This window comes from Eublepharis macularius, chromosome 19, assembly GCF_028583425.1.
Source record: "Eublepharis macularius isolate TG4126 chromosome 19, MPM_Emac_v1.0, whole genome shotgun sequence".
Lineage (NCBI taxonomy): Eukaryota > Metazoa > Chordata > Lepidosauria > Squamata > Eublepharidae > Eublepharis > Eublepharis macularius.
The window spans coordinates 17,666,359-17,693,360 of record NC_072808.1 but is presented as its reverse complement, the minus strand read 5'-3'; the positions used below and the strand labels follow the sequence as shown (position 1 = coordinate 17,693,360).

Here is a 27,002-nt window from a genome sequence, read left to right as displayed (position 1 = left end):
TAATTGAGGGAAGGGGACACTTATGCAGTTCTCCCTTTACTACATAGGGTGCTACTCCTTCAGTTTGTTCCTTTTAAAAATCTACCCCTCTGTTCACATGGGTGAGTATCCACTGCACAATCCAGGCAGTGGATGTTTGTCCATCTTCTATTTTTCCTGAAAAAAATATATTTTAAAGGGCTGTGAGTAGTCTGAACAATGACTTCAGCTCCAGTGGATTCCTAGTGGGTTAGACTCTGTACTGAGGCCGGGCAAATTTTTTCTCAAGAGTTGTAGTGAGCCTCAGCCAGACTTAGATTCTGAGATGCACAGGCTATATATATAACACAGTGACTTCTGGACCGTTGCTGGGGCAAAGTGCCACCGGTGCTGGCTTTGGAAGTGACCCGTTTGTTGGGGGTTATAGCCGTTCTCCTGGGTGAGGTACCTGAAAGTTGAAACCTGCTGATTCTGACCCTGAAATGCTTGGTGATTTGAATGATTTCACCCTTCGTTTGCACCCGTTCAGCTCTCCTTGTGGGGATGGGTTGGGGCAGTTTCAGGCAGGTAGCCATGTTGGTCTGCAGCAGAACAGCCAAGATTTGGGGGCAGCCATAGTGCGTTTGCAGTTGAAACCCAGCTGGGCTGGCGTAGGTTGCAGGCTGGACGGATACAGAACTAGTGGAGGTGGAAGGGGTTCAGGTGGGCAGGGTGACAGAGAGACGGCTTGGGGAGCGGGTGAACGGCTGCAGTGAGGGTGTCGGAGAGGCAGTTCCCTCCCAGTGCGACGAGCTCATGCCCTCTCTTTTTGCCCTCTCCAGGCCTGAGCGACTGGGACGACGACGAAATCCTGGCGTCGGTGCTAGCCGTGTCGCAACAGGAGTACTTGGAAAGCATGAAGAAGAGTGCCCTGCACAGAGACAGTGGTGCCGACAAGAGTTGATAACTCGCTTGCACCCCCCGCCCCCCCGTGTGCTCGCCTGACACCCCTTAGGTGCATGTTTTGGCAGGAAGGATGATGATACCTGGGACCCCTCCCCTCTTCCGCTGCTGCTGCTGATCCACGCTCCTTCAGCTGCTCTGTGCTCCCCCACTATGAGCTCTCTGTGTCTGACCCCCCCCTCCGGTGCGTGGGGGGGACGGAGCAAGAGAGGGACAGGACCCTCCTCCACGAGGAGCTGGAAGACGCACAAACTGGGGCATGCTGGGCTTCCCCCTTCATCAGCTGTTCCTGCATTATTCAATGAAAAGATTGACCCGGTCCTAAGTGAGCTCTCCCTGCTTGGGGAGTGGGTGGCTGTAGTTTGGGGAGGGGGACGGAAGCTGGATTTGGGGCTGGCGAAGGAGGGAAACTTTGCCCGCGAGGGTCGCCCCCTCTCTTTCCTTCCCCCGGATGCCGGGATTGTAGTAAACTGGGGAGGGGGAGGGGGGTTTGACAGTGTGCTGCCCTCTCCTCCCCTTTCCACTGGTGTCTTGCCTCCTGCGGGGAAGGACAGCAGGACATTAGGCCCTCGTCCTGCAGCTGTTTAAATCGCACAGCCTTCATCACTGAGGAGTTCTGCTTCTCTCTGCTAGAGCCACCTGGATTGCTGTACCTTTCTCCTCTTCTTTCCATCTCTGTGCACTCACCTGTCGGCTCACCTGCGGCGCCTGGCCTCCACAGAGCCCTGCCGCTCCTCCGGCTCTCACTGTTTCCAGCTCTGTGGCCTCCCGGCTACCACTGCTGTGGTCGTTGGCCTTTTGTCGTTTCTCCTGCTGCCGCCTCTTCCACTCTCCCTGTGCCTAGCAGCAGGGGGGACGCCGCTCACATCTCTCAGTATGACTACTCCGCTGGCAGCCGGCCCGGCCTTAATAGCAGAATGCCAAGGGCGGTGTGGGCTGACGGAAGGTCCAAACGATGGGAGGGTGGAGGTGACAGCCTCAAGGGTGGACAGGCCAGAAGCCCTCCTGTGGGAAGTACACCTTGAATCCCAGGGTAAGGACCAGTTCCAACAGGGGTGCTGCCTGCCGGCTGCTAGACCATTGGTGCAAAACTACTCCTTGAAAGGAAGCCTCCTGCAACTTGACCTCTTTCAGGCGTGGCGTCTTCCTTGCTTCTGCTGTGGCTCTAGCCCACCCAGTGTGACCTTCCGAATCGCCAAGCTGGGACTGAAGCAGCTCTCTCTGGCCGTCCTTTTCAGGGAAGGGCCCAACAGCAGCTGCCACCTGCTCCTGCCCCTTTACGCCAAGGCTGAGGTCCCAGAAGGGGCGGGAGTTGGTGACATTTCCGCCCCGTCACCTTCGGAAGATTCCAAGAGGCAGTTTTGCGGAGCAAGGGGCTGTCTTGCTGCTATAGGAAAAACCGATCCAGGAAGCCCCTTAGAAGACTGGTTTTGAAATAATCTGGTGCCTGAAATAAAGTATGGGCAGAGTTGACCTCCTGCACTACTCCTCTCTTTCTCTGTCTCTGTCTCTGCCCTCCCCTCCCCCTTTTAGCCTCTGAGGTTGGTGGTTATAAGTCCTTTGTACAGACAGAGAACTGATGCTGCGGAAGGCAGCAAAAACCCTTGAGGCCTCTCTTGCTAAACTGTACGCTTTCTGGTGCCCAGGAAACTCCCCCTTTTTTTGCTTGCCCAGGTGCTCCAGCTCTCTCATGCCCTTCTCCTCTCTCCCCCACCCCCACCCCCAGTATGGACATGGAGCCTTGCTCGTCCCCCATATGCTGGTTTCTTACCAGTTAGAAACTCAAGATGCCTTGACCGGGAATGCCAAATTCTGCAAGGCTAGTGTAAGCAGAGTAAATTATGTAAATATTACATTTATTTGATCTAGTTAAAGCAATCAAATAGATTTTGAGATATATTAAATGGAGAATGCGTACCCTGTGTGTAGCATCGCTGGTCACGTTGCCTTCGGCTGTTCTTGTCAGGGGCTGGAAAGGGAGGTGCTGTGAGTGGGGCGGGGGGTTATGGGGCTACTGGAAAACCACCAAGCTGTAATTCCTACTGGCAGCTGCACCCATTACCTTTCACCTGCTGTGCAAAGCTTCAAGAAGCTTTAAAAAGAAATCTTGAGGTGGGCTGAGGGCTGGTGAGTGCAGGGGATTCAGGCTTTGAAGGCAGTTTCTGATAACAGCCGTGCAGCCTGCGTCCCTGTGCAGAGGGTTTCTCGGTGGGGGTCGGTATTATAGTAGAGTGTGCACTGGTATTACTTTGAACCAGACTCATTTCCCCTCTCGCTGTCTGCCTCTCGTTCTTTGCCTGCTGAAAAACCGAGAGAGGCTGGTGCTCATCTTCCTTTGCCTTGTTACGTGGCTTGGGAGAAGAAGGGCTTGAATTGGCACCTTGCCCAAGGGCGAGCAGGGAACGGAATGGCAGGATTCATGGAGAAAGCACCATTCAGCTTCACTCCCAACTTTTCGAATTGGAAATGATGCGCAAGCAGCAGCTGGCTTTAAGGGTGGAGAAATGACGCCTGTGCAAAGGAGCTGGATGCATTTTGTTCACAGGGACATTCTGGGAGGGAATGTGACTGGTCTAAAGTTCCCCAGTAACATTGCTCAAGGCAGATGGAAATTTTAACGCAGGCCTCCCAGACATTAGTCCTTCGCTATCCACAGTGCTGGCTCTGACTCCCAATGCAGTTCTTCAGATAAGCACAAGAAAGCCTTCACGGTGCTAGGGCCGTGGGAGCGAAGGTATCTTCCAGTGCTAGTTAACCTTGATAATGGCAGAGCATCTCTCAGTCTTCTTGTCTCAGACCGTATGCTCGTGGGAGGAGGAGGGCATAGTGTGTAGTGTGCAGTGGCCAGGCACCTGTAGCCCATCCAGACACTGACTGAAGCAAAGGCCTTCAGGGGAGGAGCCGTGACTTGGCAGAAGCCTCTGCTTGGCATGCAGATGATCCCAGGTTCGGTCCCCCTATTTAAAAAGATCAGGTAGTAGGTGATGTGAAAGGCCTCTACCTGAGGCCCAGGGGAGCAGCTGCCAGTCTGAGCAGACAACACTGTTCTTGGTAGACCGGAGAGCGCATGCGCAGAGCTAGAATCTAGTCCAACCCCTTGCACAATGCAGGAAGTTCGCAACTGCCTCCCCTCTTTACACCCCCCAGTGACCCCTGCCCAGAAGATGGCAAAACACCATCAGGATCCCTAGCCGTACTGGCCTGGGCGAAATTGTTACCTGACCCTTGGATTATAATAAGCTGGGCAGGCAATATTTGTGTAGCTTATTACACAGCTGCATTGCCTTCTACTCCAATCCTGTTTTTGGAGCTCAAAATGCTTGTGGCTCTTCTGCACTTGCAGCCACGACTAGCTGGGCCTTTGTACAAGTTTCTTAACCAGCTCCATACTTTGCCCCTTCCTACCCTGACCTTAGCTGGGCAGGAGTTGCCGTAGCGTCAGTCTTGCTGCTGCTCTGCTGTTGTGAGAAGTCATTGCAATGCAGCTCCTTCCCTGCCAAGGTCCCTCTTTTCCCCCCTCCCGCTACACTTGAGTGGTGGTTAGGGCCCCTGAAGCGCATGTTTCTCCCGTGCTGTTCAGGCAGTGAACAAAAAGGAGCATATCCAAGGCAAGCTATGCCTTCATAGGGTCCTACTTGCCATGGATTGTTATCAGCATACAGAGGGAGGAGGAGGGGTGTATATGGGAGCTGCACCCACTCTGCTAAAGATACCAGCATGCGATGACTTAATGAGTGGCAGTCTCCCCCAATCTTGCTTAATTTCAAATTAAATATCCCGCTCAATTGCAGGGTAATAAGGGCTCTTGATTCATCTTTCCAAGGCATTCAATAAGGTTGCTGTCAAATAAAGCCTGCTGTGCAGCTTTCTCATGGGCTGCAGGGGTCAGTTAACATGGTTTTGTCCGAATCAAAGCACGGACATCTAAGCATATGAGCTCCCACCTCTGCTGGTGGTTTCCCAACTTCACGAGAACATTTGCCAGGTTGAGCTGATTGACTTGGAGTCCTGGCAGGTTCCAGGGCAGGATTCTTCCAACTCTCTGGTCGGAACTCTCAGGTGAGTAATGGAGCCCCACAGGGTGGGTCACGAATCCCTCTAGAGCTCCATGCACCAACTGCACACATGGGAAGAGTGTCATAGCACATACTTTTCTGTATGCTCCCTGAACTGGAAGGATGATGAGGCAAGGTTACTCTCTCTCGAGGATTCTTCTATAGTCGACTCTTGGCTTGTTCCTTCCCATAGGACATCTCCAGATGCTCTGCTAGTTTTTCCCGTCCCCAGCTTTTTGGTCAGCCACTCACAGGTCCTGCCCTTGAAGATATAACTCTGTGCCTCCTTGGCACATGACTGACGCATGACTCCCTAACGTGTCCAGGAAGGACCTGGGAAAAGCTGAAACCCATGTGTCTTGGGCGTCATACGACTCGGCCGGGGTTGCCTCTATATCCGCAGGTAAACAAAGAGGGTGGGCCCCAATCCACCAAACATTCTTCTGCTTCAGTAGTAGTGGATAGTAGTAGATACGCTGTCTTATGGGTTGCCTCATTTGCCACTACCATTTTTTTCCAAATCATAACATTTCCAAGGAACCCTTAAATTTGCCAGAACACCTTTTGAGAACCACACAGTCAACAACCCAAGGTAGTTTTAACACTGGAGACACTGGGCAGGGGGTTGGACTAGATGGTCTGTATGGCCCCTTCCAACTCTATGATTCTGTGATTTTTGGTAGCAGGGTTGGCAGCAGCCTTTACAGTCCACTCCCTTGGTTTGTTTCCATGGTTTATGCAGCTCACAGAGTCCAAGTCTTTGGCAGTGCAGAATAGTATGTAGAAGTTCCATGTTTTCAATGCAACGTACCTAATACCTCCAGCAATGGAGGGAAGGGTGTCTCACCCAGCCTGGATTGCGCACTCCACCTCTTTCACGACTTTTGCAACTGATTTGCGTTTACATGACCCTCATTCCCAGCACCCTCTCTCCCCTCCCTTCACCACCTCTGGCCAGTTTCTTCATATCCTCCATGCATCTGATGAAGAGAGCTGTGGTTCTCGAAAGCTTATGCTACAATAAAGTTGGTTAGCCTTAAAGGTACTACTGGACTCTTACCTAATACCTTGGGTATGCTGTGCTGTACCCCAGGTTTTTGTAAAGTATGAGTTCCAGCACCTGCCCAGGCCTGTTTCTCACGAACATGCCCAATCTCTTGTTCATGTAAGCTTTGTTTTAAGGTCAGCTCAAACTTACGGATTTTGATTTTAGTTACAAGCAGCCAACATGGAGCACAGATGGCTTCCTTATTATGCTGAAACCTGCCAGTACGGGTGGGGGTATGCAAGTGTCCAACCTAGAGGAACAACTTCCTCCTTATTGAGCTCATATATCTCATGCAGCTCAATATGAGCTGCTACAAATTAAACAAATAAATAAATAAATTGCAATTTTCTCAGAAAAAGGTGCCTGAAATGTTCTACCCTTCAGAATAACAAAAACACTGTAATTAAAATGATCACAGAAACTTGCACATCCATGTAAAAGAGTCTACAAGCCAGAGTTTGAAACGTCCCAATCAGCTTGAAGGAGCTATTGGCCGAAAAAGCCGGGTTTTCACCAGTCACTAAAAAGCAGTAGAGGTCCAAACCTCAGGGGAAGGTCTTCCTCTCAAAGAGGAAACGTGTCTCCCCCCTTACTTCTCACACCAAAAAAGGGGGTTTGCAGCAGGTCTGTATAATGGCACCTATGGGTGGTCATATCCTGCAAAGAGCAGCACACGGCTTTGCTACTGAGTTTCCCCAAGGTTGGAAGAGGCCAGGTGGTGTGATGGTTAGAATGTCGGACTAGGACCTCGGAGACTGAACCGTGAAATCCTAAGCAGAGTTACTCCAATCTAAGCTCATTGATTTCTGCTTAGGATTTCACATAAGATTTGGACCCTTGCTCTGCCAGGGAGCTCACTGGGTGACCTTGAATCAGTCACACCCTCTCAAACTAACCTACCTCACAGGGTTGTTGTGAGGATAAAATGCAGGCGAGGAGACCAATGTAAGCTGCATTGTGTCCCTGGTGGGGAGAGAGGTGGGTTATAGGCAAAGTAAAAAAAATACTGTTTATCATCTGCATTCTCACTGAGTCCCAAGGTGAGACGCAATTCTTAAAAACAATGCAATAAAGATCGGGAAAATAAAAACGATGAGCGATGCAAGAAAAATGGATTGCACCATTGGGCAACAATGCAAGAAAAAGTATGATACATCCAATAGACAGGTGGTATAGTACATTCAAATAAGCAATGCTACAGTAGGAGGTGACCCGGGAAAAGTGCTTAACTTTCAATTAAAGCTGTTCCCTGTATAAAGAGTGCCCTCCTTCGCAACTGTTCTACCACATCCTTATATCCCTTTCTGTTCCATTGTCCATGTTCTGCAAAACAGTAAAAGTGTAAAATAGTAAAGAGTCCAGTTGAACCTTTAAGACTAACCATCTTTATTGTAGCATAAGCTTTCGAGAACCACAGCTCTCTTCATCACATGCATCTGATAAAGAGAGCTGTGGTTCTCGAAAGCTTTATGCTACAATAAAGTTGGTTAGCCTTAAAGGTGCTACTGGACTCTTTACTATTTTGCAGCTACAGACTAACACAGCTAACTCCTCTGAGTAAAATTGTAATTGCCCCCAAAGAACCTTTTCTGAATGAGCTTTGGACAAGTGCAAGCTAATGAGGGAGTAAGTATCCTTTGCATGCCTAATTTTTCAAATGAAGGTTTTATTTTGGACATGTATGACAACGCCTCTCCAAACTCCTGCTCAAGATGACTTTTTAAAGAAATTTCCTGGGGTTGCCCAAGAGAACTCCCAGAGGATTTCTGAATAAAAACAGATTAGATTGCCTGAATAGCACTTTGGACTCTTTGATTTGAGACAGAATGTGGTTGCTTTCCTTTAAGCAAAGAATGCTCACTTTTCCCCGTTATTGGAAGTGGAAATGTGTTGGTTGCTAAGCAGGGCTTTTTTTTCTGGGAAAAGAAGTGGTGGAACTCAGTGGGTTGCCAGCACAGGGGGCAACTCCTGGTAGGAGGTGGTGCCCCTGGTACCATGTGCACATGTGCAAAGTGCGCACATGCTTCTGGGACTGCGCAATGACATCACTTTGGGTCAGCTGGAACAAGGGTTTTTTTTTAAAGTTTAAATCGCCCGTAACGAAAATGGTCACATGGCTGGTGGCCCCGCCCCCGGATCGCCACACAGAGGGGAGTGGCAGGGAGGGCAATCTAAACTCCTCTCTGTTTGGAGATCAGGGGGCGGGGCCACCGGCCATGTGACCATTTTCAAGAGGTGCTGGAACTCCATTCCACTGCGTTCCAGCTGAAAAAAAGCCCTGTTGCTAAGTGTGCAAATCAGTCTGAGAGATAGGTGGGAACTGATCTGTTTTCACAAAGGAAATGATGCCTTCAAAGTGGTGGAAGGGCAGTGATATCCCCTCATACAATTCCTATGGGGAAAGAGCATTTAGCAAGGGCTTTCTTCCAGGTGGGATCTCAGACAGAGGTTTCAGCTGGAGCTGAAACATTCTTTCAAGGCCAGTAGTAGCAGGAGGAAGAACTCTCTGCCCTAACTGCCTCCAGTTATTTGACATTTTCACACAAACAAATGCTGCCGCAGCATGTTCCAAAGTTTAATCACAACCTGATCAAACTTTTCTCTGGAAAAAGAAGGAAGGCCCAAAGAAAGACAGCCGCCCATCCTTAGTGCTGGCCCAGGTGCAAATCCAGTATGACGGGATACTTTGGAATGGAGTCATTCACCTGCATGCTGGCACTTGGAAATGCCCAAACCAGAAGGACAAGATTCCAGATCTTAGTGAGCCCACATGCAAAACTCAGCTCAGCATTTGCCGCTCAGCCATTATGTCTTGCTCAGAGTAACACATGACTCCCAGGGGTGAGGCACCACCCTTCTCTTGCTTCAGCACAAAAGTCCTCCTCGAATTCTGGGGACTCAAGAGGAAGGGAGGTGGCGCGGTATAACCTGGTTGCATCAGATCACAGAAGCTAAGCAGGGCTGGTACTTGGATGGAGGACCATCAAGCAAGACTGCAGAGGGAAACAAATGGCAAATCACTTCTGATTCTCACTTGTTTTGGAAGTCAAAAAGAGCAAGAGTCCTGTAGCACTCATAAGACTAACAAAATGTGTGGTACGGTGTGAGCTTTTGTGACTCACAGTTAAGATACCTTCAGAAGGTATCTGAAGAAGTGAGCTGTGACTCACAAAAGCTCATACCCTACCACAAATTGTGTTCGTCTTGTGGGTGCTACCGGACTCTTGCTCTTTTCTACTGCTACAGACAAACTAACTGAAGAAGTGAACTGTGACTTGTGAAAGCTCATACTCTACCACAAATTTTGTTCGTCTTATAGGCGCTACTGGACTCTTGCTCTTTTCTACTGCTACAGACAGACTAACACGGCTACCTATCTTGTTTTGAAAGCTCCTTGTTCGGGTCACCATAGGTTCGTTGCAGCTTCACAGCATATGTCTATGTACATACATGCTCCTTAAAGCACTGCAGTTCTTGATCCTACACCCACAAAGATCCTTTCACTGATGAAAACAGGGACATCGTTGTGCTCATAATACATACAAGATCCTTGCATCAAGGGTCATGACCTGAATTGCCCAGTTCATTCTCTGCCGCAGTTGCCGTTCTCCAATTTATGCTTCTACCCGTCCGCCTGGCACTGGCTTCTCAGGCAGGGCGTGCTGATCCATGAATCTGTTTCCGTGTGTTTTAAACTTGGTTTTTATGGGATTGTTAGAACCCCTAATGGGCAGAACTGAATAGCTGCAGGTCAGCGCAGGCGGCAAAATTTGAGTAGGTAAATATAGGAAGAGGGGAGGGAAGGGAAGATACTGGCATTTGATGGGCAGACAATCCAGAAAGAAGCAACATAGCTAACAACCGGTCAGGTCAAGTAACTCGAAAGCAAAGTTGGCTCTTTGGATCTGAGATATGCTACGGAGACCTGAAAATGGGAACCATCACTGACCTCTGTAAATCACACAGGCACCATGGAAATGGACAACTAACTATGGCTGTTTCGACACTGTCTTGGCCCTGCCTTTGGACACTCTTGTGAATGAGCCTTACTGACCCGCTTTTGCTCTGTTGCAGATCCCACTCATGGTGACACCATTTTCCATACCTCAGCCCCCTGCCCCCAGCCACCATTTCCCCCTACACTCCAAACGGCTTTTTTAGGCTTTAAAAATAAAATACTAGGGGGTGGGATTTACTAGGGGGGGAATGTAATTGTCCCGTGAATATTTGGAACACAGAATAACATCATAACAATCTCTGGCCACAGCTGTGTGGCTTTTTTCTTTGTGCAGTTATAACTGAAAATGTGCAGGCTGCACAATTCCCCTTTTAGCTTCACAATGAAAAGGGCTAGAGGCTTTTTTTTAAAAAATGAAAGCTATGGCTTGTTGCAAATAGACCATTATAATGTTATCACGCTATAGTGATCTAGCGATTTCTGTTTTTCAAAAAAAAGTTCTAAACAAAGTTTTAAACAAAGTGGTGGCGGAGAAAACAACAGCAACGGGAGAGGTGGGCTAAGGCACGGGAACTTCCACATGGATCATGTTACCATTGAGAATTCCTCTCCAATCTCAGCAGCAACAGGAGCTACATGGAAAACTGTCTAACTCAAGAAGAAGGTCAGCTCCGTGGGTTACATGAGGCCTTACCATAAACCAAATTAGATCGATGTACCACACATGCAAAACAAGAATAAAAAATAAGTGCAAAACCAATAGCTTTGTAGACTATTTAGTGGTGTGTATATATACATTTTAAATTAAACTGTACTTCAGTTTTCTAAACATTTCTCTCTTGTGTGTTAACCTTACACAAGTAAAAGGTTAAACAGGACCCTAAGGGAGCAATTCCAAGCAGTTCTACTGAGAATTAAGCTCCGTTTTATTCAGTAGGCTAGACTCCCAGGAAAACATTCTTAGGTTTGCAGCAAAAGATGGTAATTCCTAGGCAGGCCAGGCATGTCCTAAGTTCCGCCCCTGACCCTTACTGACCCGTTTTTGCTGTGTTGTGGCGTCCTTTATTCAGCGTGGTACAAAATGCTAGCAAAGTGATCCTAGCTAGAAGACCTCAAGTCAATGGGTCTTGCCGCAGCCGCATCTTATAATGACAAAGAGATCTGTGGCGCCTTAAAGACTGACTCATGGACTTCAGCATCAGCAAAACACCTAGCTGATGAGATGTATTTTTAAAAACCGCTCAGTTCAGCTATAGTTGCAGTGGGATAGCAAGATTCAGGTGGGTAGCCGTGTTGGTCTGCAGTCGAAGAGCAAGATCCTTCCTGATCGAATAGCAGCTTAAAGACCAACTAGGGAACAAGGGTGAATGCTGTTGGGTTTACTTATGAGTAAACCCGCAAAGGAGCGCCTCACCCATTAGGACAAATTTGCTGATTTTTGTTCAATTTGTTTGGGTGCAAGATGTGTTCTTGTTAGTGAGAAGTAAAAGTTGTCTTGAACGGGGCTTACGCGTATGTAAATGTGAACAAGAGTGCAGGCGTAGCCTATGCAGGCTTCGAAGTATGGAACGAGTGCTTCAGTTTGAAACCCTCCCGAGTAAGTTTCAGTCAACGCACATTTTGTTCGAAGGAACAAAAGTTGACACGAGCACGAACTTTGAGTCTTTCTACACAAAACATCTTATAGGGACACTCAAGTGAAAGATTATATTCTTGTTCTCCCATTGTGGATACACGTGCACTGCTAGGGAGACAGACTACACTGGAATATAAGACCACACAGAAAGTATGTCACTTGAGCATCTTCGTGTAAGACGTCTCATGTAGAGAGGCTCTTAACTATGCCCTGGAGAGCCCGATCTTGTCAAATCTCAGAAGCCAAGCAGAGTCGGCCTTGGTTAGGAATGGGATGGGAGACCTCTAAGGTTGCAGAGGCAGGCAATGGCAAACCACCTCTGATAGTTTCTTGCCATGAAACCCGAACCAGGAGACGCCATAAGTCAACTATGACTTGTGGGCACAATTTCATTCATTCGCTGTAGCTCCAGGCTGCATTCCTATAGAAGTCCTTGGAAGCAAATGTCGCTGAACTCAAGAGAGTCTCTCTCCCCAAGAAATCTTCCAGGGGGACGCTCAAGTGACCTACTTTCTGTGTGATCTTAAATTCAAGTGTACTTTATGTCTCCCTAGCAGTGCAGGGGTATCTGCAATGGGAGAACAAATGTAAGACCTCTCACTTGATTCTTCTGGTATAAGATGCCTTGTGTAAAGATCTGGAGGAGTAAGCAGTGTTAGTCTGTAGTTTCAAAATAGTAAAGAGTCCAGTAGCACCTTTAAGACTAACCAACTTTATTGAGGCATAAGCTTTCAAGAACCACAGCTCTCTTCGTCAGAGGCATCGTATTATAGCATAAGCTTTTGAGAACCACAGCTCTCTTCGTCAGAGGCATCGTATTGTAGCATAAGCTTTCGAGAACCACAGCTCTCTTTGTCAGAGGCATCGTATTATAGCATAAGCTTTTGAGAACTACAGCTCTCTTCGTCAGAGGCATCGTATCAAAAGCATAAGCTTTTGAGAACCACAGCTCTCTTCGTCAGAGGCATCATATTGTAGCATAAGCTTTCGAGAACCACAGCTCTCTTCGTCAGAGGCATCGTATTGTAGCATAAGCTTTCGAGAACCACAGCTCTCTTCGTCAGAGGCATCTGACGAAGAGAGCTGTGGTTGGTTGTTGTGGATTTTCCAGGCTGTATAGCCGTGGTCTTGGCATTGTAGTTCCTGACGTTTCGCCAGCAGCTGTGGCTGGCACACTGTGACACTGAGAGATCTCTGTCTTTCAGTGCTACACCTCTGAAGATGCCAGCCACAGCTGCTGGGGAAACATCAGGAACTACAATGCCAAGACCACGGCCATACAGCCCGGAAAATCCACAACAACCATCGTTCTCCGGCCGTGAAAGCCTTTGACAATATAGAGCTGTGGTTCTCGAAAGCTTATGCCACAATAAAGTTGGTTAGTCTTAAAGGTGCTACTGGACTCTTTCCTACTGGTGTAAGAGGTCTTGTGTAAAGAGACTCTCAGCCACACTTGCTTCCAAGTCGTGGCTGATTTCCCTCGGATCGGAGCCTTGCAAGAAGAACCCACCGCACCTCTCTTTCCCCGACGTAAGATTTCAAAGAAAAATGCTATCTCGGCCGGGAGCAAAACTCTTTCCAGGAACCCCGGGGGGGGGGGGGGTGCCTGCCCGCGTCCCTCTGCCTCTCGTGGGCGGGGCCATGCAAATGAGCCGCGCCCTGATAGGCCCGGAGCCGGGAGCGCGCCGGGGCTGGCAGAAGAGCCTTCGGAGGCAGCGCGGCGATGGCTGGGCGGCGAGCGGGCGCCCCGGCCAGTCGGGGTTGAGCCCGGCGGCTTGACCCGACCCCTTCCCCGGAGCTGCAGTGCAGACTCGCCCCATGGGGATGATGATCCCGCCGGAGCGCAGCGAGGTGGCTTGGGCGCCGGCAGGTGAGCGCGTCCAGGGCGGGCTCACTCCCAGGCAGACCCTCCGTCTGGGGCGCCTGAGATGCGGGGAGAGTTAAGGCGGGTTGGGCTCGGGCGTCTGAAAAGCAGCATTTCGCGGCTTTGATCTCCCGGGTAAAGTTTGCTTTCGGCTGAGCTGGGGAGCCCCGGCAAGCCCGATCCGGTCGGGTCTCGGAAGCTAAGCAGGGTCAGCCTTGGTTAGTAATTGGATGGGAGACTTCGCTATAGACTTGACGACTATGTTGCCTTAGGTCCCATCTGTTGCTTGAAATATGTACTACCTGTGCTTCACGTTGGCTAATGTCAGCCCTGGAATTGCTTGTGTTCTGTTTCAGCATTTCTTCAACTCTGTATTGGATTTTTACTCATGCTCTGTCTTTGTAAACTTGTGTTTATTTACCCTATGGTACCCTTTTCCCTCTTCCCCTAAGCAAAGACCCAATCTTGGCTCTCCACCACCTCTTTGATGCTCTTCAAAGAGCCCAGGAGGAATCACCTTTGGGTCTGTAAGCGATAGGTCTGTGTCATCTGATGTCCGTCCTAGAATTGCTTATGTTCTCTTTCAGCATTTCTTCAACTCTGTATTGGATCCTTGCTAAGGCTGGCAGCTTCCACACACGTTGGATAATCCACTTTCAATACTCTTTAGTGAACATTTGGAACTGCTTTTCCATGTGTGGAACAAAAAATCCGCTTCCAAAGGATTGCTAAAGTGCATTGAAAGTGCCTTATTCAACGTGTGTGGAAATGGCTGCTATGTCTTTGTAAACTTGTATTTATTAACTCTATGGCATTGTTTATGGAAATATCCTTGATACTGACTGTACTAATCTCACACTGTGTAATCTGCCTTGAGTCTCAGTGAGAAAGGCAAACTATAAGTAAGTAAGAAGACCAGAGTTGCTATGCAGAGGCGGGCAACGGCGACCCACCCCTGGTAGTCTCTTGCCTGGAAAACCTCAGCAGGGGTTGCCGTAAATCGGCTGTGACTTGATGGCACTTTCCACCACTCACTGTGAAATCCTAAGCAGAGTTACTCCAGTCTAAACCCATGAGAGTAACTATCCTTAGGATTTGAGTAGCGGTCCATGGGGAGAAAAATAGCGAGCCCAGACTGATTCTCTGTGAAAACACAGGGAGTGCCGATCTACAGCAGGACTGCAGGGCGCCTGTGTTTTTCCTGGTAGTTGAGTAGAGGGAGGAATTCCAGCTGTTTTTACATCTGCCTGGTGAGCTGCCCCCACTGAAATGTCCTGTTCAGTCTTTAAACATTAGTAATGAGTGTAGGATTCCTGCCAAAGTTACGTCTTTGTAAACTTGGGTTTATTTACCCTATGGCATTGTTTTTGGAAATGTCCTTGATATCGTCTGTACTAATCTCTCATGTGTAATCTGTCTTGAGTCTCAGTGAGAAAGGCAGACTATAAATGACACAAATAAATAAATATCTCAGACTCTTTACCTCTGTTTCTGATCCACTCCCCCCCATATTCTCTCCCTCCCTCTCTCCCTTTCTCTCTCTCCCTCATCTGCCTTTCTTACTGAGATCCAAGGTGGATTACATAATGCTAGTGAAATACAACACAACCACCCATTAAGACATTCAGTGAACAGATAGGATAAGGTGTGTTGTTGTTTTTATCTCTGGCTCTCTGTTTTTGTTCTGCAATCATCCCTTTTAGGGGGCCCTTTTTAAGCCTACAGTGCTGCTCTATCTTTTAACAGCAACTGGAACTTAAGCAGGGGTTCATGCAGGTGTAGGAAAAACTGCCTCTGTTGGAAGTCTCTTGGCCACAGGAGAGAAACTTTCCTTTCCATCTGGTTACCCACTTTCTCGCCCAGGTTCATAACATGCGATGTGACAGGGTAATTTTAAACAGGTCTACCCAGACTCCTACTCAGTGTGGCTTACTCTCAGGAAAGTGTTTTCTGGGGACATTAGCAAATGCAACCCTATGCACAGGTACCAAGAGGCAAAGCTCCATTGAGCCCTGTGGAGATATACTTCCAGGTAGACTTGAATAGAATTTGTTTGGTCTCAGATTATCTGCATACCATGGCAGTGTGAAACTTATGCATAACTAATTATGCACAATGAATGCAAATTGGGTTTCAAAAACAACATAAGCATTAAAAATAAAAGCCACAGCAAGGTTCTTTGACTGCACTGTGCTCTGACTAGAGAATACGGCTGTCATTTTACTGGGCAATCCTAAAACCACTTTCCTGGGATTAAGCCCCACTGAATAAAATGGGACTAACTTCTGGTAGACGTGCTTAGGGCGGGTTCCCTTAACATCTGTGAGGAAAAAACATGAAGCGTTTTTGCATTGTTCATTGCTTGCTTGTTTATACATTGCATTGTTATCTAATTTTGTAGTCCACCTTGTAGTCCGTCTCCAGGAGAAAGGTGGACTGTAAATGAAGTACATTCAATAAATAAATGTGCAACTGTTGTGTTTTTTAATCCTCTGTTTTAATGCAATGGTTTTCACAAGGGTTTCTGTATTGCATCCGATCATCTTGAGTGCACTGCTCAAGGCTCATAGAGCTCCTGTGTATTTAAAATAAGAATGAAGAAGGGCTGGTTCTGGGAAACAGAGGCTAGTATAGCTCTCTGCTGCCTCCTACTGAACATCCGGTGAAGTGAACTCTGACTCAAAAGCTTTTTCTGGACCACACCTGTCTTACTTTGCCGCTGGACAGAGATCACTGTATCTCTGCTAGTCGGAGAGGGCGGAATAGAAATCACAAGTAAATAAAATAAAAATAAAACTCTCTTGAGAGCTCTCCATGCCAAAGGCTCAGGGCAAAACAGATATGTATAGATTCTCCAGCCAAGGCAGCCACCTTCTTTCTCTGGTGAGACTCCTATGCCTTTTGATGCCAAAACTGCAAACGAAGATGACAGCATCCCTCTGCTGCCTGTTTTTCTGCCTGTAATACAAGATAGGAGAAAAATAAATGGCAGCCGTTGGTTTAGGGTCAGTTACTGATCAAATAAAATACCCTGCAAGGCTCCAATTGATGGAGATGCTTTACTGACTTATTTATACCTTGCTTTTCGGCACAGAAATGGTTCATGACGTTGCTCTCGTCTTCTCATTTTGTCCTTGCAACACCAACCCTGTGAGATGAGGATCAGAGAGAAGGATGCCCCAAATCACTCAGCAATTTTCCTTGGCAGAGGGGGAGACCAACTTTGGTGTCCGAGATCCGCGTCTAACCCTTAAACCGCTTCACCAAGCTGTGATGTGTAGCACTAGCCATACTCTTGAGTCTCTGCTATAAAAGGGAGATCTGGCCAACATACCCCCCTTTATTATCTTTTTATGGGCAGAGACCTGCTCCCCTTCCAGCTGTGTAGCAGGCAGAAATATAAGTACTGCGATTGCCACATCTCCCGTCTGGAGAAAATATCCCCCCCTTGCCGCTGTTATGCAGCTGTCTGTGGCCAGGAAGCCTCCATTTATAAATAGATGGCAACAATAAATCCAGGTATCCCTAGTCCAGAGTCCCTTTTTCCTGTTGTTTGTACTACAGTTATGCAAAGTGGCATTTAACCAGGAAGTTGGTGCTTGTTTCTCGGCAAGAACCTGGCTTGGCAGGAGGAGCCGGTTCCTGCCGAGAGAGAGCAGCTGTGAGTCACAAGGTGGTTTCGCCGCTTGCTCCCACTTCCCATGCTCAAGGCATGCTTGGAATGAAACCTTAGCATCCTGCGATCTCTTCTTACCCCCTACCTTTCATGGGGATGGAGAGGGGAAATAACTTACAGTGCAACCCTTTGCAACATTACCCCAACAAAATCAAAGGGTTTAAACTGGAGCAAATTAGCAGAGGATCGCACTGTTAAGTTTATTTGGGTGGATTTACTGTTCCAGCTAAGACAAAGATTCTCCCATTTAGTATGTATATGGTAGAGGGTGCAGAGGAGAGCGACGAGGATGATCAGGGGTCTGGAGACTGAGCCCTACAAATAAAGGCTGAGGGCCTTGGGAATGTTTAGTTTGGAGAAGAGGAGGTTGAGGGGGGACATGACTGCTCTCTTTAAGTATCTGAAAGGCTGTCATTTGGAGGAGGGCAGGGAGCTGTTCCAGTTGGCAGCAGAGGGTAGGACCCGAAACAATGGGCTTGAATTACAAGGTACCGGCTGGATATTAGGAAAAACTTTTTCACGGTCAGAGTAGTTCAAAAGTGGAATCAGCTGTCTAGGAAGGTGGTGAGCTCCCCCTCACTGGCAGTTTTCAAGAAGAGGCTGGATGAATACTTGTCAGAGATGCTTTAGGCTGATCCTGCACTGGGCAGGGGGTTGGACTAGATGGTCTGTATGGCCCCTTCCAGCTCTACGATTCTATGATTCTAGATCTTATAGCTTGTATTCAAAGTGCAATGTGCATACAGTGTAATAAATACAGCGTGATAAATACTTATATCTCATTCATAATCCATGCAATAAATAATAAATATCAATGAATAGAGTACATATGCTTCCTTCCTTAAAGATACATAAACAATCATTGGTACACTCCGTGCTGATTTGTGTAACTGTTCTTTTTTGTTTGCCAGGGAGCCTCTCTGTTAGGGTATGATTTCCTGTTCCAGTCATTTTCTCACTAGTACTCAGTACCAGCTTCTACCACTCCTTCTTCCCAAGCCTTTTCCATAAGCTCCAGTGCTGCTATGATAAACTGGCCAAACTTCTCTATCAGGCTGGCTAGTAAAGTTGGTGGGAGCAGAGTTTTGTCCCATCTGAAGAGTTCTGTGTGGTTTGGCAACTTGATGCCAAAACTGGTTTCCGAAACAGGGCTGCCCATATCTGTAATGGCTCCGTTCGTGACTGATCGGTGATGGACGAGAGTTTCTGAAGCTTTTTGCTAGGCCTGGGCTTTAAGGGGGTGGGTGCAGAGAGAGGAGATGTGTCACCTGCCACACTCTTCTGTTTTGAATCCCACTATAGCTACAAGCTCAGTAGAAGGCCCTGAGTAAGCCACTCATCTCAGCCCCAGCTCCCTACCTGTATTAATGGGGATAATAACAACATTGACTTTGTTCACTGCTTTGAGTGGGCGCTAATCTGTCCAGCAGAGAGGTATAGAAATGAAATATTATTATCTTGCCTCCTGTGTAGCTAGAATGGTGCGGTGTCACTGCTGGGAGGTGGTATTACTACTTGCTCCACTTTTGCAGTAACCAAACCAGTTTTTGCAGTGGCACGTGCTCTTTGTTGCTGCCATTCAAGGGGCAGCTGTTTCTGTCTTGAGTTCCGTGTGTTAAGAGCAAAGCTATGGCTATTTTTTATTTATTTATTTTTATGCTATTTATATTCCGGCTTTCTCACTGAGACTCAAGGCGGATTACATAGCGTGAGATTAGTACAATTAGTGGCAAGGACAAGGGCAGGCATTTCCATACAGTGTCAAGAACATTTCCAGAAACAATGTCATGGGGTAAAAGAATATAAATTTAGGGGATGTAGTATTAGCAAGGATCCAGTATGGGGTTGAGGAATTGCTGAAACAGAACATAATCAATTCTAGGACTTGCATTGAACCACATAAAGCACAGATAGGATATAGGAGTACATATTTAAAGCAACAGATAATATGTGAGGCAACATAATGGTGAAATCTATGGTTTCTAACTCATTAGGGAAACATCTGGGATCCCTTTCCTGCAATACCACCCTCTTAGCTGAGAAAAAAGGCCTTTTTGAATAATTCAGTTTTGCATCGTTTGTGGAAAGCCAGGAAGGTGGGGGCCCTCCCAGCCTCCTCAGGCAGGCCATTCCACAGGGTAGGGGCCACCACAGAGAAAGCCCGTGTACGGGCTGCTGTTGATTTTGCCCATGTACCCGGCTACCACTGTAGCAAAACATTTTTAAAAGTCACATCTGTGATTTTACTACAACTGTGAATGCTACAATGATGGAGCAATCCTAAAAATGCTTTCCTTGGAGTAAGCGCCCATCGACTAAGCTTCTGAGTACATCTACGAGTTTGTCTTTAAGGCAAACTAATGAGCATTTGTGTGTTTATGTTTTCACTTCTAGTCTGCTTTTCTCGCTGGGAGACTCCTGGAAGAGTCCCCCCAGAGGACTCTTCGCTCCAGCAATAAACTTCTATTAAAGATCCCTGGCCCTAGGGAGGCCTGTCTGGCATCGGCCAGGGCCTTTTCAGTCCTGGCCCCAGCTCTGTCCAATGAGACCAGGGCCTGGCAGGATTTGTTAGCTTTCCGCCGGGCCTGTAAGACAGAGCTGTTCCGCCACGCATGTGGTTGATGCGAGGCAGTGCCCCCTAGCCGGGGAAGTACAGCACATGCCCTCCCTACTAGTGACACCCTCCATCTCTCACATATTTCCCTGCCAAAATGCTCCGGAGATGGCTAAAAAAAGATGGTCGTCTAGATTATTGTGCCGCTGTGTTTATATATGTGTATTTTAATCTAGGGTATTTAAATGTTTTATGGTTTTAAATCGTATACATTGTGAAATGTGATTTTAAATTCTGGTTGTAATCCACCCTGAGCCTGCTGATGTGGGGAGGGTGGAATATAAATTGAATATAAATAAAAATAAATAAATAAAATCAAGACAATACAATAAAAGCACTGTAATATATACGATGAATACTGCAATTAAAATTGCCTGTTTCCCCCCCATAGACATTAAAATGACTACCCTATTCCTTTTATGGCTTTTGCATTAGAAAAAGACCCTCCAATCTCTGCCTTTGGCCTTGTGGGTGGGTGACACTTGGTGTGGTGCCTTCCACGTTTTGTGGAACCTGTTGCCGTTTTGTAACTGGCCCTGCCCTTGTGGCAGCCATCCTATGGCGGTGCCCACCTGTCTTCCTCAGTTCCAAAAATGTCCACAAGTTCAACCAAAGGAAGAAAAGACCCATGTCTTTCTCTGCTTAGGAGGTATAAAGTAGTTATTCAGAATCTGGGAACTATTCATAGTATTCCTTTTAACTCAGGTTGTCCTTGAAGGCTTAGAATTGCTGTTGGAACAGTGGCTAAGCTGGCGTGAAGTGTGTGCCTCTACAGCAATACGGAGATTCTCAGATACATCAGTGAAGTTCTCGTGCGACTGCAGCCTGTCTAACCTTGTGGCTTGCTCTCCTTGTTCTAGGAAAAGACAAAGATTCTTCTGCAGCTCTGTATAAGCGAGGCGGCTTGCTAGGCAAAGGTGGCTTTGGTACCGTTTATGCGGGACAAAGAATTGCTGATGGATTGCAGGTGAGATGCTGTGACGGAGATGGCTGGCTCAGGGCACATTGATCTGCCATGTGGCTCGATGCCACCTCCAAGTTGGGAAATTCCTGGAGATTTGGGGAGGGGAGTGACCTCAGCAGGGTATAGTGCCCTAGAGTCCACCCTCCAGAGCTGTTGTTTCATCCAGGGGAACTGATCTCTCTAAACTGGAGATCAGTCACAATTCTGGGCAACGATCTCCAGGCCCCTCCTGGAGGTTGGTAACGCTATTTCATGGGATGCATTTGGGGAAATTGGTGCACTTCAAATATTTTAACTCTCACCCTCAACAAAAGGGAGCGGGAGGGGCTTATATATGAAATGCCCCAATGACAACTATTAAAGTTGAACCACAAGTGATGGGGCTAGTAGCTGAAAACTGACAGCCAAGGGGAAATAACAACAACAACATTTGATTTATATACCCCCCCCCCTTCAGGACAACGTAACACACACTCAGAGCGGTTTACAAAGTAGGTTATTATTATCCCCACAACAATAATCCCCCTGTGAGGTGGGTGGGGCTGAGAGAGCTCTGAGAAGGTGTGACTGGCCCAAGGTCACCCAGCTGGCTTCAAGCGGAGGAATGGGGAATCAAACCTGCCTCTCCAGATTAGAGTCCTCCCGTTTTTAACCCCTACACCAAACTGGCTCTCTAGGCAGGAAAGGTGGGAAAAGGCAGTCAAAGAAGGGGTGCCTAAGAAAGGAGGGCACGGAGTCAGGCACAAGCCAGCGAGAGCTGGGCAAAAGGGGATGCCCTTCCCCCAGAGTCTTAGTGAAAGATAGACGGCAGAAATGGCTGGATAGAGTGGCAGATGGGGACGGTTCACGGTCCTATGTCGGTTCCAGTGGCAGATCCAAATCTCTGGGCTCTTAGTGGCATCAAAGAGGGCATTTTGTCCGCCACGTTTTGCCCTGTGAGGATGCTAGAGCTCCCTCTTCTACACAACCCGGCGCCCTGAGCCTGCTTGCGGGGAGGGCTGGATAGAAATTTAATTAATAAATAAAATAATAAATGACCAATTAAAAGCATGCGATGACCAGCCTTTTGGAATCCTGCATGACTGCAGGTATGAGGGAGGGAGCAGCGGCTACAAGCCATTCCAGCAGAGACTATCACAACTAGGGATCCACGATCCCTCAGTAGGGGTGGGGGATCCCCCACTCCCACCCTTCACCTCCCCCTGCCCCACCACTCACCTGACCAGAAAGGGAGAAAGTCATGGGAACAGACCTCCCAGGCACGCTCCTGGGGCAGCGCGATGATGTCACTTCCTGGAAGTGATGTCATAAGAGCGTAAGAGAAGCCATGTTGGATCAGGCCAATGGCCTATCCAGTCCAACACTCTGTGTCACACAGTGGCCAAAAATGTCATTGCGCAGGTGTGGGAGCACACGCAAAGAGTGCAGAGAAGGTGAATGCCAGCCCTCCCTCTCACTAGGAGGATAAGGGAACCTGGCATCTCTACTTTCGATGGGCCTGGTTACCCCTCGTGTATGGTTTTCGTGAGAAGTGCACCTGTGTCTTAAAATCTGCACAGGATGCTGTTTTGCTATTTACGCATGACATATGTTCAGTGACCGTATTGGGGTGGGCAACAGTGGGAGAAGAGAAGATCCCTGGATGCTTTTTGCAGTGGGAGGAACCGACTCTGGTCCCCCGTTAGTCTGGGAAGGGGATTCTGAGGGGTTAGACCAGCCATGGGCTCTTATCGGTTGCTTTCTCCCCAGGTGGCCATTAAGCATGTTGCCAGGAACAAGGTGGTCGAGTGGGCGAAGCTGGTGAGTTTGAATACTTGTATGTATCTGTCTCTGCTTCCTCCTGAGTTTTTGTTTCCTGCTCCTTAAATCACCGCTATCCTTAAACAACTTGTGCTGAGTTTTCACCCCTCCCCTTTCTTTCCCTTGCAGCCTACTGGGACAGCGGCACCGCTGGAGGTGGTACTGATGAGTCTTGTGTGTTCGGGCAACGGCCACCGTGGTGTGATCCGGCTGTTGGATTGGTACGAAACTCCAGAAGGCTTCTTCTTGGTGCTGGAGAGACCCGAACATTGCCAGGATCTCTTTGACTATGTGACCGAGCAAGGGCCCCTGCCCGAGAAGCTCTCCCGGCAGTTCTTCCGCCAAGTGGTGGAAGCCGTCTGCCACTGTCATGCCCAGGGGGTGGTTCATCGGGACATCAAGGATGAGAACATCCTGGTGGACGTCCGTACTGGTAACCTCAAGTTGATCGACTTTGGTTCGGGAGCCCTGCTGAGGGATTCTGTCTACACAGAGTTTGATGGTGAGTCTCAGGATACCTGCATGTTTTCTTGCTCTAGTTAAAGTTGGTAGTCCAGAAGGCTCATGAATCCAGAAGCAGGGAGAGCCACCGTAGGCCAGTAGCTAGCATACTCAGGATACTACAGGTGGGATCCCGGTGTAGCTAACTTCTTCTTATCCAGTGCCTCTCTCTCCAGCCCTGGCTCACTGGTTCTAGCTTCCTGTATACGTCTCCTTTAAGATGTTGCTTGTAATCATTCGAAGTTTGAAACGATCTGGGCAAGGCTGTAAGCTTCTTCAGGGAACCTGTATGTACCTGAAGCTCTGCTCAGAAAGCCCTGCAGAGAATTCTGTATCTTTCCTTGTGAGGAAGTCATCTGTAGGTTGTCAAAGCATGGCTTTCTTCCGTCACAGCGTGCGTTGCAGGTCGGAGGGCATGGCTTAGTTGTAGAGCACCTGCTTTGCATGCAGAAAGGCCCAGGTTCAATTGCTGGGATCCCCTGTTGAAAAGACCAGGTAGGAGGTGACGTGAGAGATCTACACCTGAGATCCTGGACTGCAGTTGCCAGTCTGAGTTGACAATACTGACCTTGATGGATGGCAGGTCTAATTCCGCATAAGGCAGCTCCCTGGATTCATGTGTCAAGAGACACAGCAGGCTAATAGCCGAACTGGACAAGATGCCTGATACATGTAGGTGTCTCGTCTAGTCCGCTCGGCTACCTCTTATAGCCACTGGCGTGCTCAGCTCCCTCTGGCTGCCGAGTGCATTTATGGGAACAAGGGGAGCGCACTCCCTCTCACTGCTGCCAGCACGCTCAGCTCCCTCTCGCCATTGCCAGCACGCTCGGCTCCCTCTGGCTGTGGAATGCATTTAGGGGAGCAAGGGGAGTGTGCCAGCAGCAGCAAGAGGAAGCTGAGCACGCTGACAGTGGTTAGAGGGAGCCGAACATGCTGGCAGTGGCAAGGGGGAGCACGCTCCCCTTGCTCCCCTAAATGCTCTGGGCAGCCAGAGGGAGCTGAACACGCCAGCAGCAGTGAGAGGGAACTGAGCGGACTAGACAAGATGCCTACACTTCCCATGGAAACTTGCGGGAAACCAATACATGTCCTCCATGTATCAGGTGTCTTGTCTAGTTCAGCTCTAAATCTCTGAGTTTTAGAAGAATAGTAGACCTTCCTGGTCTGCCAAGCTTCTCCAACAAATCTCTAGCAAAGCTGACCAGATGGGCTTCTTGTGACTTTTGCTCCAAGAGCTGTGTGCTTGCTGAAGATGGCTTATGCTTTGTTTGAATCTCCCTTGGTTTTAATTCCCCCTCTGGTGTGTGTCCATAAAAAAACAGCAGGAGTTTTTGTGTTTAATAAATATATTCTCACCATTGGAAGGTGCTATCACCACCCAACACCTGCCTTCCTTTTTCACTCTCAGGTACTCGTGTGTACAGCCCGCCGGAATGGGTGGCATTCCAGCAGTATCACGCCCTTCCAGCAGCCGTCTGGTCTCTGGGAATCCTGCTGTATGATATGGTGTGTGGCGATATCCCCTTTGAGAGGGACGAGGAGATTCTGGCAGCCAGTGTGCAGTTCCGTGTGCCCGTCTCTGCTGGTGAGAGTCCCTCCGGTGGTTCATTCCTGGAATGAAGTCATAGAATTTAAGTTTGGGAGATCTGGGTTTTCATAGAGAACAGAAGTGAACTTTGAGTTAATGCTCTCTAATTGGAATTGTGTGGGTGAGTCAGTGTCGGCACATCGCGTAACTGCGCAACCCATGCCTCATCGTTGTGTCTTCCGTGCAGTTCCACATAGGAACTGCGCATGCACAGGCCAGCTGTGGTGAATGCGCAGTTCCCATGTATGCCTGCACAGAACATCACTCGGTGAACAACACTTACAGGTAGGTGCAACTCTGTTTTCACCTTCATGTCTTCTGTGCAATCCCACATGGGAACTGTGCATGCGCAGGCCAGCCGCAGCACATGCACAGTTCCCATGTGTGCCTGCACAGAAGAACACTCAATGAACAACAGTTTTCCATTTCCTACTACTCCGGTGACTCGTAGCAAGCAGCCACTCCTGCATTGCGTGAGTTCTCTACAAATTTCTCCATTGGGTGGCCCTGACCAGTTTTCCACCCTCTTTCTCCATCTTTGTCCATTAAAATTAAAGATGCCCTGATTGATTATAGAATTCCTTCTTAGTTAGAAAGGGAATAGGTCAGTTAATCCAAATCACCGGTGCTATGCCTCAAAGCTTCCTTTGATTCTTGGAAACCTGCAGTTTCATAAATGAATCAAGTCTCTGTATGTATTTATGTGCACCTGTGTATTGAGTCTCTTCTTGCTTGTACGCAATACTTCCACTGATTCCACTTTCCTACACACACCCTCCAGTCTAGTGTTGTGATAGTGTGTGCCACTCCTTCGCACCAAAAGCCCGACTACTTTCTGGCTTGCTAACTTGTTCATGCAGTTAAGAATATTCCTCGTCTTCTCCTGAGCTGGCAGCCGATGGCATATCTAGGGGAACTGAATTTCAGTACACCGAAGCCAGAACTCTTAGGGCCAAACTAGATGATACTACAGGCGCTTGTATTTTTCCTTTTCAAAATGCCGTGGGGCCTCGATCGTGAATGGGACTGTGGCGCATGGTGGGATGGGGGCCTCCTGTCTCTCTTCCCTGAGCCATTTTCAAGAGCTAAAAAGGGTGGCTGTTTTGATTCTTGAGAATGGCTTGGGGAGGGGGTGCCGTCGGCCCCTGTTGCATTTGGAAAAGTTGTTTCTTAATCTCTAAAATGGCACCATGTCCCCATGGTAGACTTGGGGGCGTGGTATTGTGTAGTTCTGGCCCTAGGTCAATGGCTAGGGACGGGGGTCTCTGGGCAACCCACCCAAGAAGCAGAGTGGCTGAATGCATTCCAGGTGCTTTGCTGACTTGGCCTTGGCTGCTGGGAGTCAGCTGGCATCCCCTTGCGAGCCCATACTGGTCCAGGATATTCCTTGCTTGGAAAAACAAAATAATCTTGAATCAGCCCTGGGCCACATCTTCTGCTTATCCTGGGACTGTTCTCTCCTTGGCTGTTCTCGTTCTGAGATTTTGCCTTTTGCCGTGTGCATGTCTCTAGCCTTGCATTACTTCACAAGAGAGATTTTGTCCCCTAACTCCCGGATACTGAATTCTGCATCCAGTACTAGTTCCCTACAGACCCAACAGTAGCAGCTGATGGTAAGAAGGAACAAGTTTGAAGCCAGGAATCTTTCTAACTGCTGCTTCTCCTTTCTTCCCAGACTGCCAAGATCTCATCCAATGGTGCTTATCTCCAGATCCTTCTAAGCGGCCGTCCTTAGAGCAGGTGCTTTTACACCGATGGCTGAAGCTCGACCCCCTTCTTCAGCCTGAAGAAAAGCCAAGCCCATCACCTCCCAGGGGCACTGCTTCTAACAGCAGTGGCTGAGGGACTGAACTTCTCCTCCTCCGCTTCTGAGGTGGGAACGGTGGTGCGGATTTGGTACCAAATGGACCTCAGGACAGCCAGGCTTGGTCACTGGCTGTGAAAGAGTTAACCTGGTTCTACAGGTTTCTTATTCACTGCACTCCTTGGCAAGAAGGAACTCGAGCTGGGCAGGAAACCAAGGCGTCCGAGCTCAAAGTCCCTCTGCTATACAAATGATGTTTGAATTCTGGCCTACCCAGGGACCGGAAATCTCCATATGTGTAAATACTTGTGTATTGATATTTGCCAGTCCCGCTGCCTTCTTGGGAAGACGGAGTTTGAGGTGAACTTCTGCTTCTCCAACTGATTGTTATTTTACCCTATGGGGTCAACCAGTAGGCAAAATCCCTTATTGTATAGGTTTGGTTTACAGTAGTGTGGCTGTTTTATTTTATGTTATTTTATTTGTTGAAATATCTGTACAGAGAAATTCTACCCACCAGCAAAATCTGTACAGGAATCTATTTAATAAAAAAGATTGTCTTATGAAGCTGAA

The 27,002-nt window shown here is 48.2% G+C and overlaps 2 protein-coding genes across 3 annotated transcripts in view; both read left to right on the top strand.

Moving 5' to 3' along the window:
* The window catches only part of OTUD5 (OTU deubiquitinase 5), a 57,664-nt gene extending 54,826 nt beyond the window's left edge, over positions 1–2,838 (top strand). For both annotated transcript variants that reach the window (XM_055003736.1, XM_055003737.1), the window contains exon 9: positions 801–2,838. In XM_055003736.1, coding sequence (XP_054859711.1) covers positions 801–922 — 122 coding nt within the window. In that variant the 3' untranslated portion in view covers positions 923–2,838. The remainder of the gene's footprint in view (positions 1–800) is intronic.
* A 10,491-nt stretch (positions 2,839–13,329) lies between these two features.
* Positions 13,330–27,002, top strand: PIM2 (Pim-2 proto-oncogene, serine/threonine kinase). Its single transcript, XM_055003951.1, has 6 exons — positions 13,330–13,488; positions 20,633–20,739; positions 22,486–22,536; positions 22,666–23,038; positions 24,446–24,622; positions 26,301–27,002. Exons 1-6 carry the CDS (start codon positions 13,437–13,439, stop codon positions 26,465–26,467), a joined length of 927 nt encoding a protein of 308 aa, XP_054859926.1. The 5' UTR covers positions 13,330–13,436; the 3' UTR covers positions 26,468–27,002.

Bases quoted from the DNA above. Each gene is read 5' to 3' on its own strand.
- PIM2 (XM_055003951.1), top strand. From the start codon at position 13,437: ATGGGGATGATGATCCCGCCGGAGCGCAGCGAGGTGGCTTGGGCGCCG. The intron at 22,537-22,665 runs GTGAGTTTGAAT...TTTCCCTTGCAG, and splicing joins TGGTCGAGTGGGCGAAGCTG to CCTACTGGGACAGCGGCACC. The intron at 23,039-24,445 runs GTGAGTCTCAGG...TTTCACTCTCAG, and splicing joins TGTCTACACAGAGTTTGATG to GTACTCGTGTGTACAGCCCG.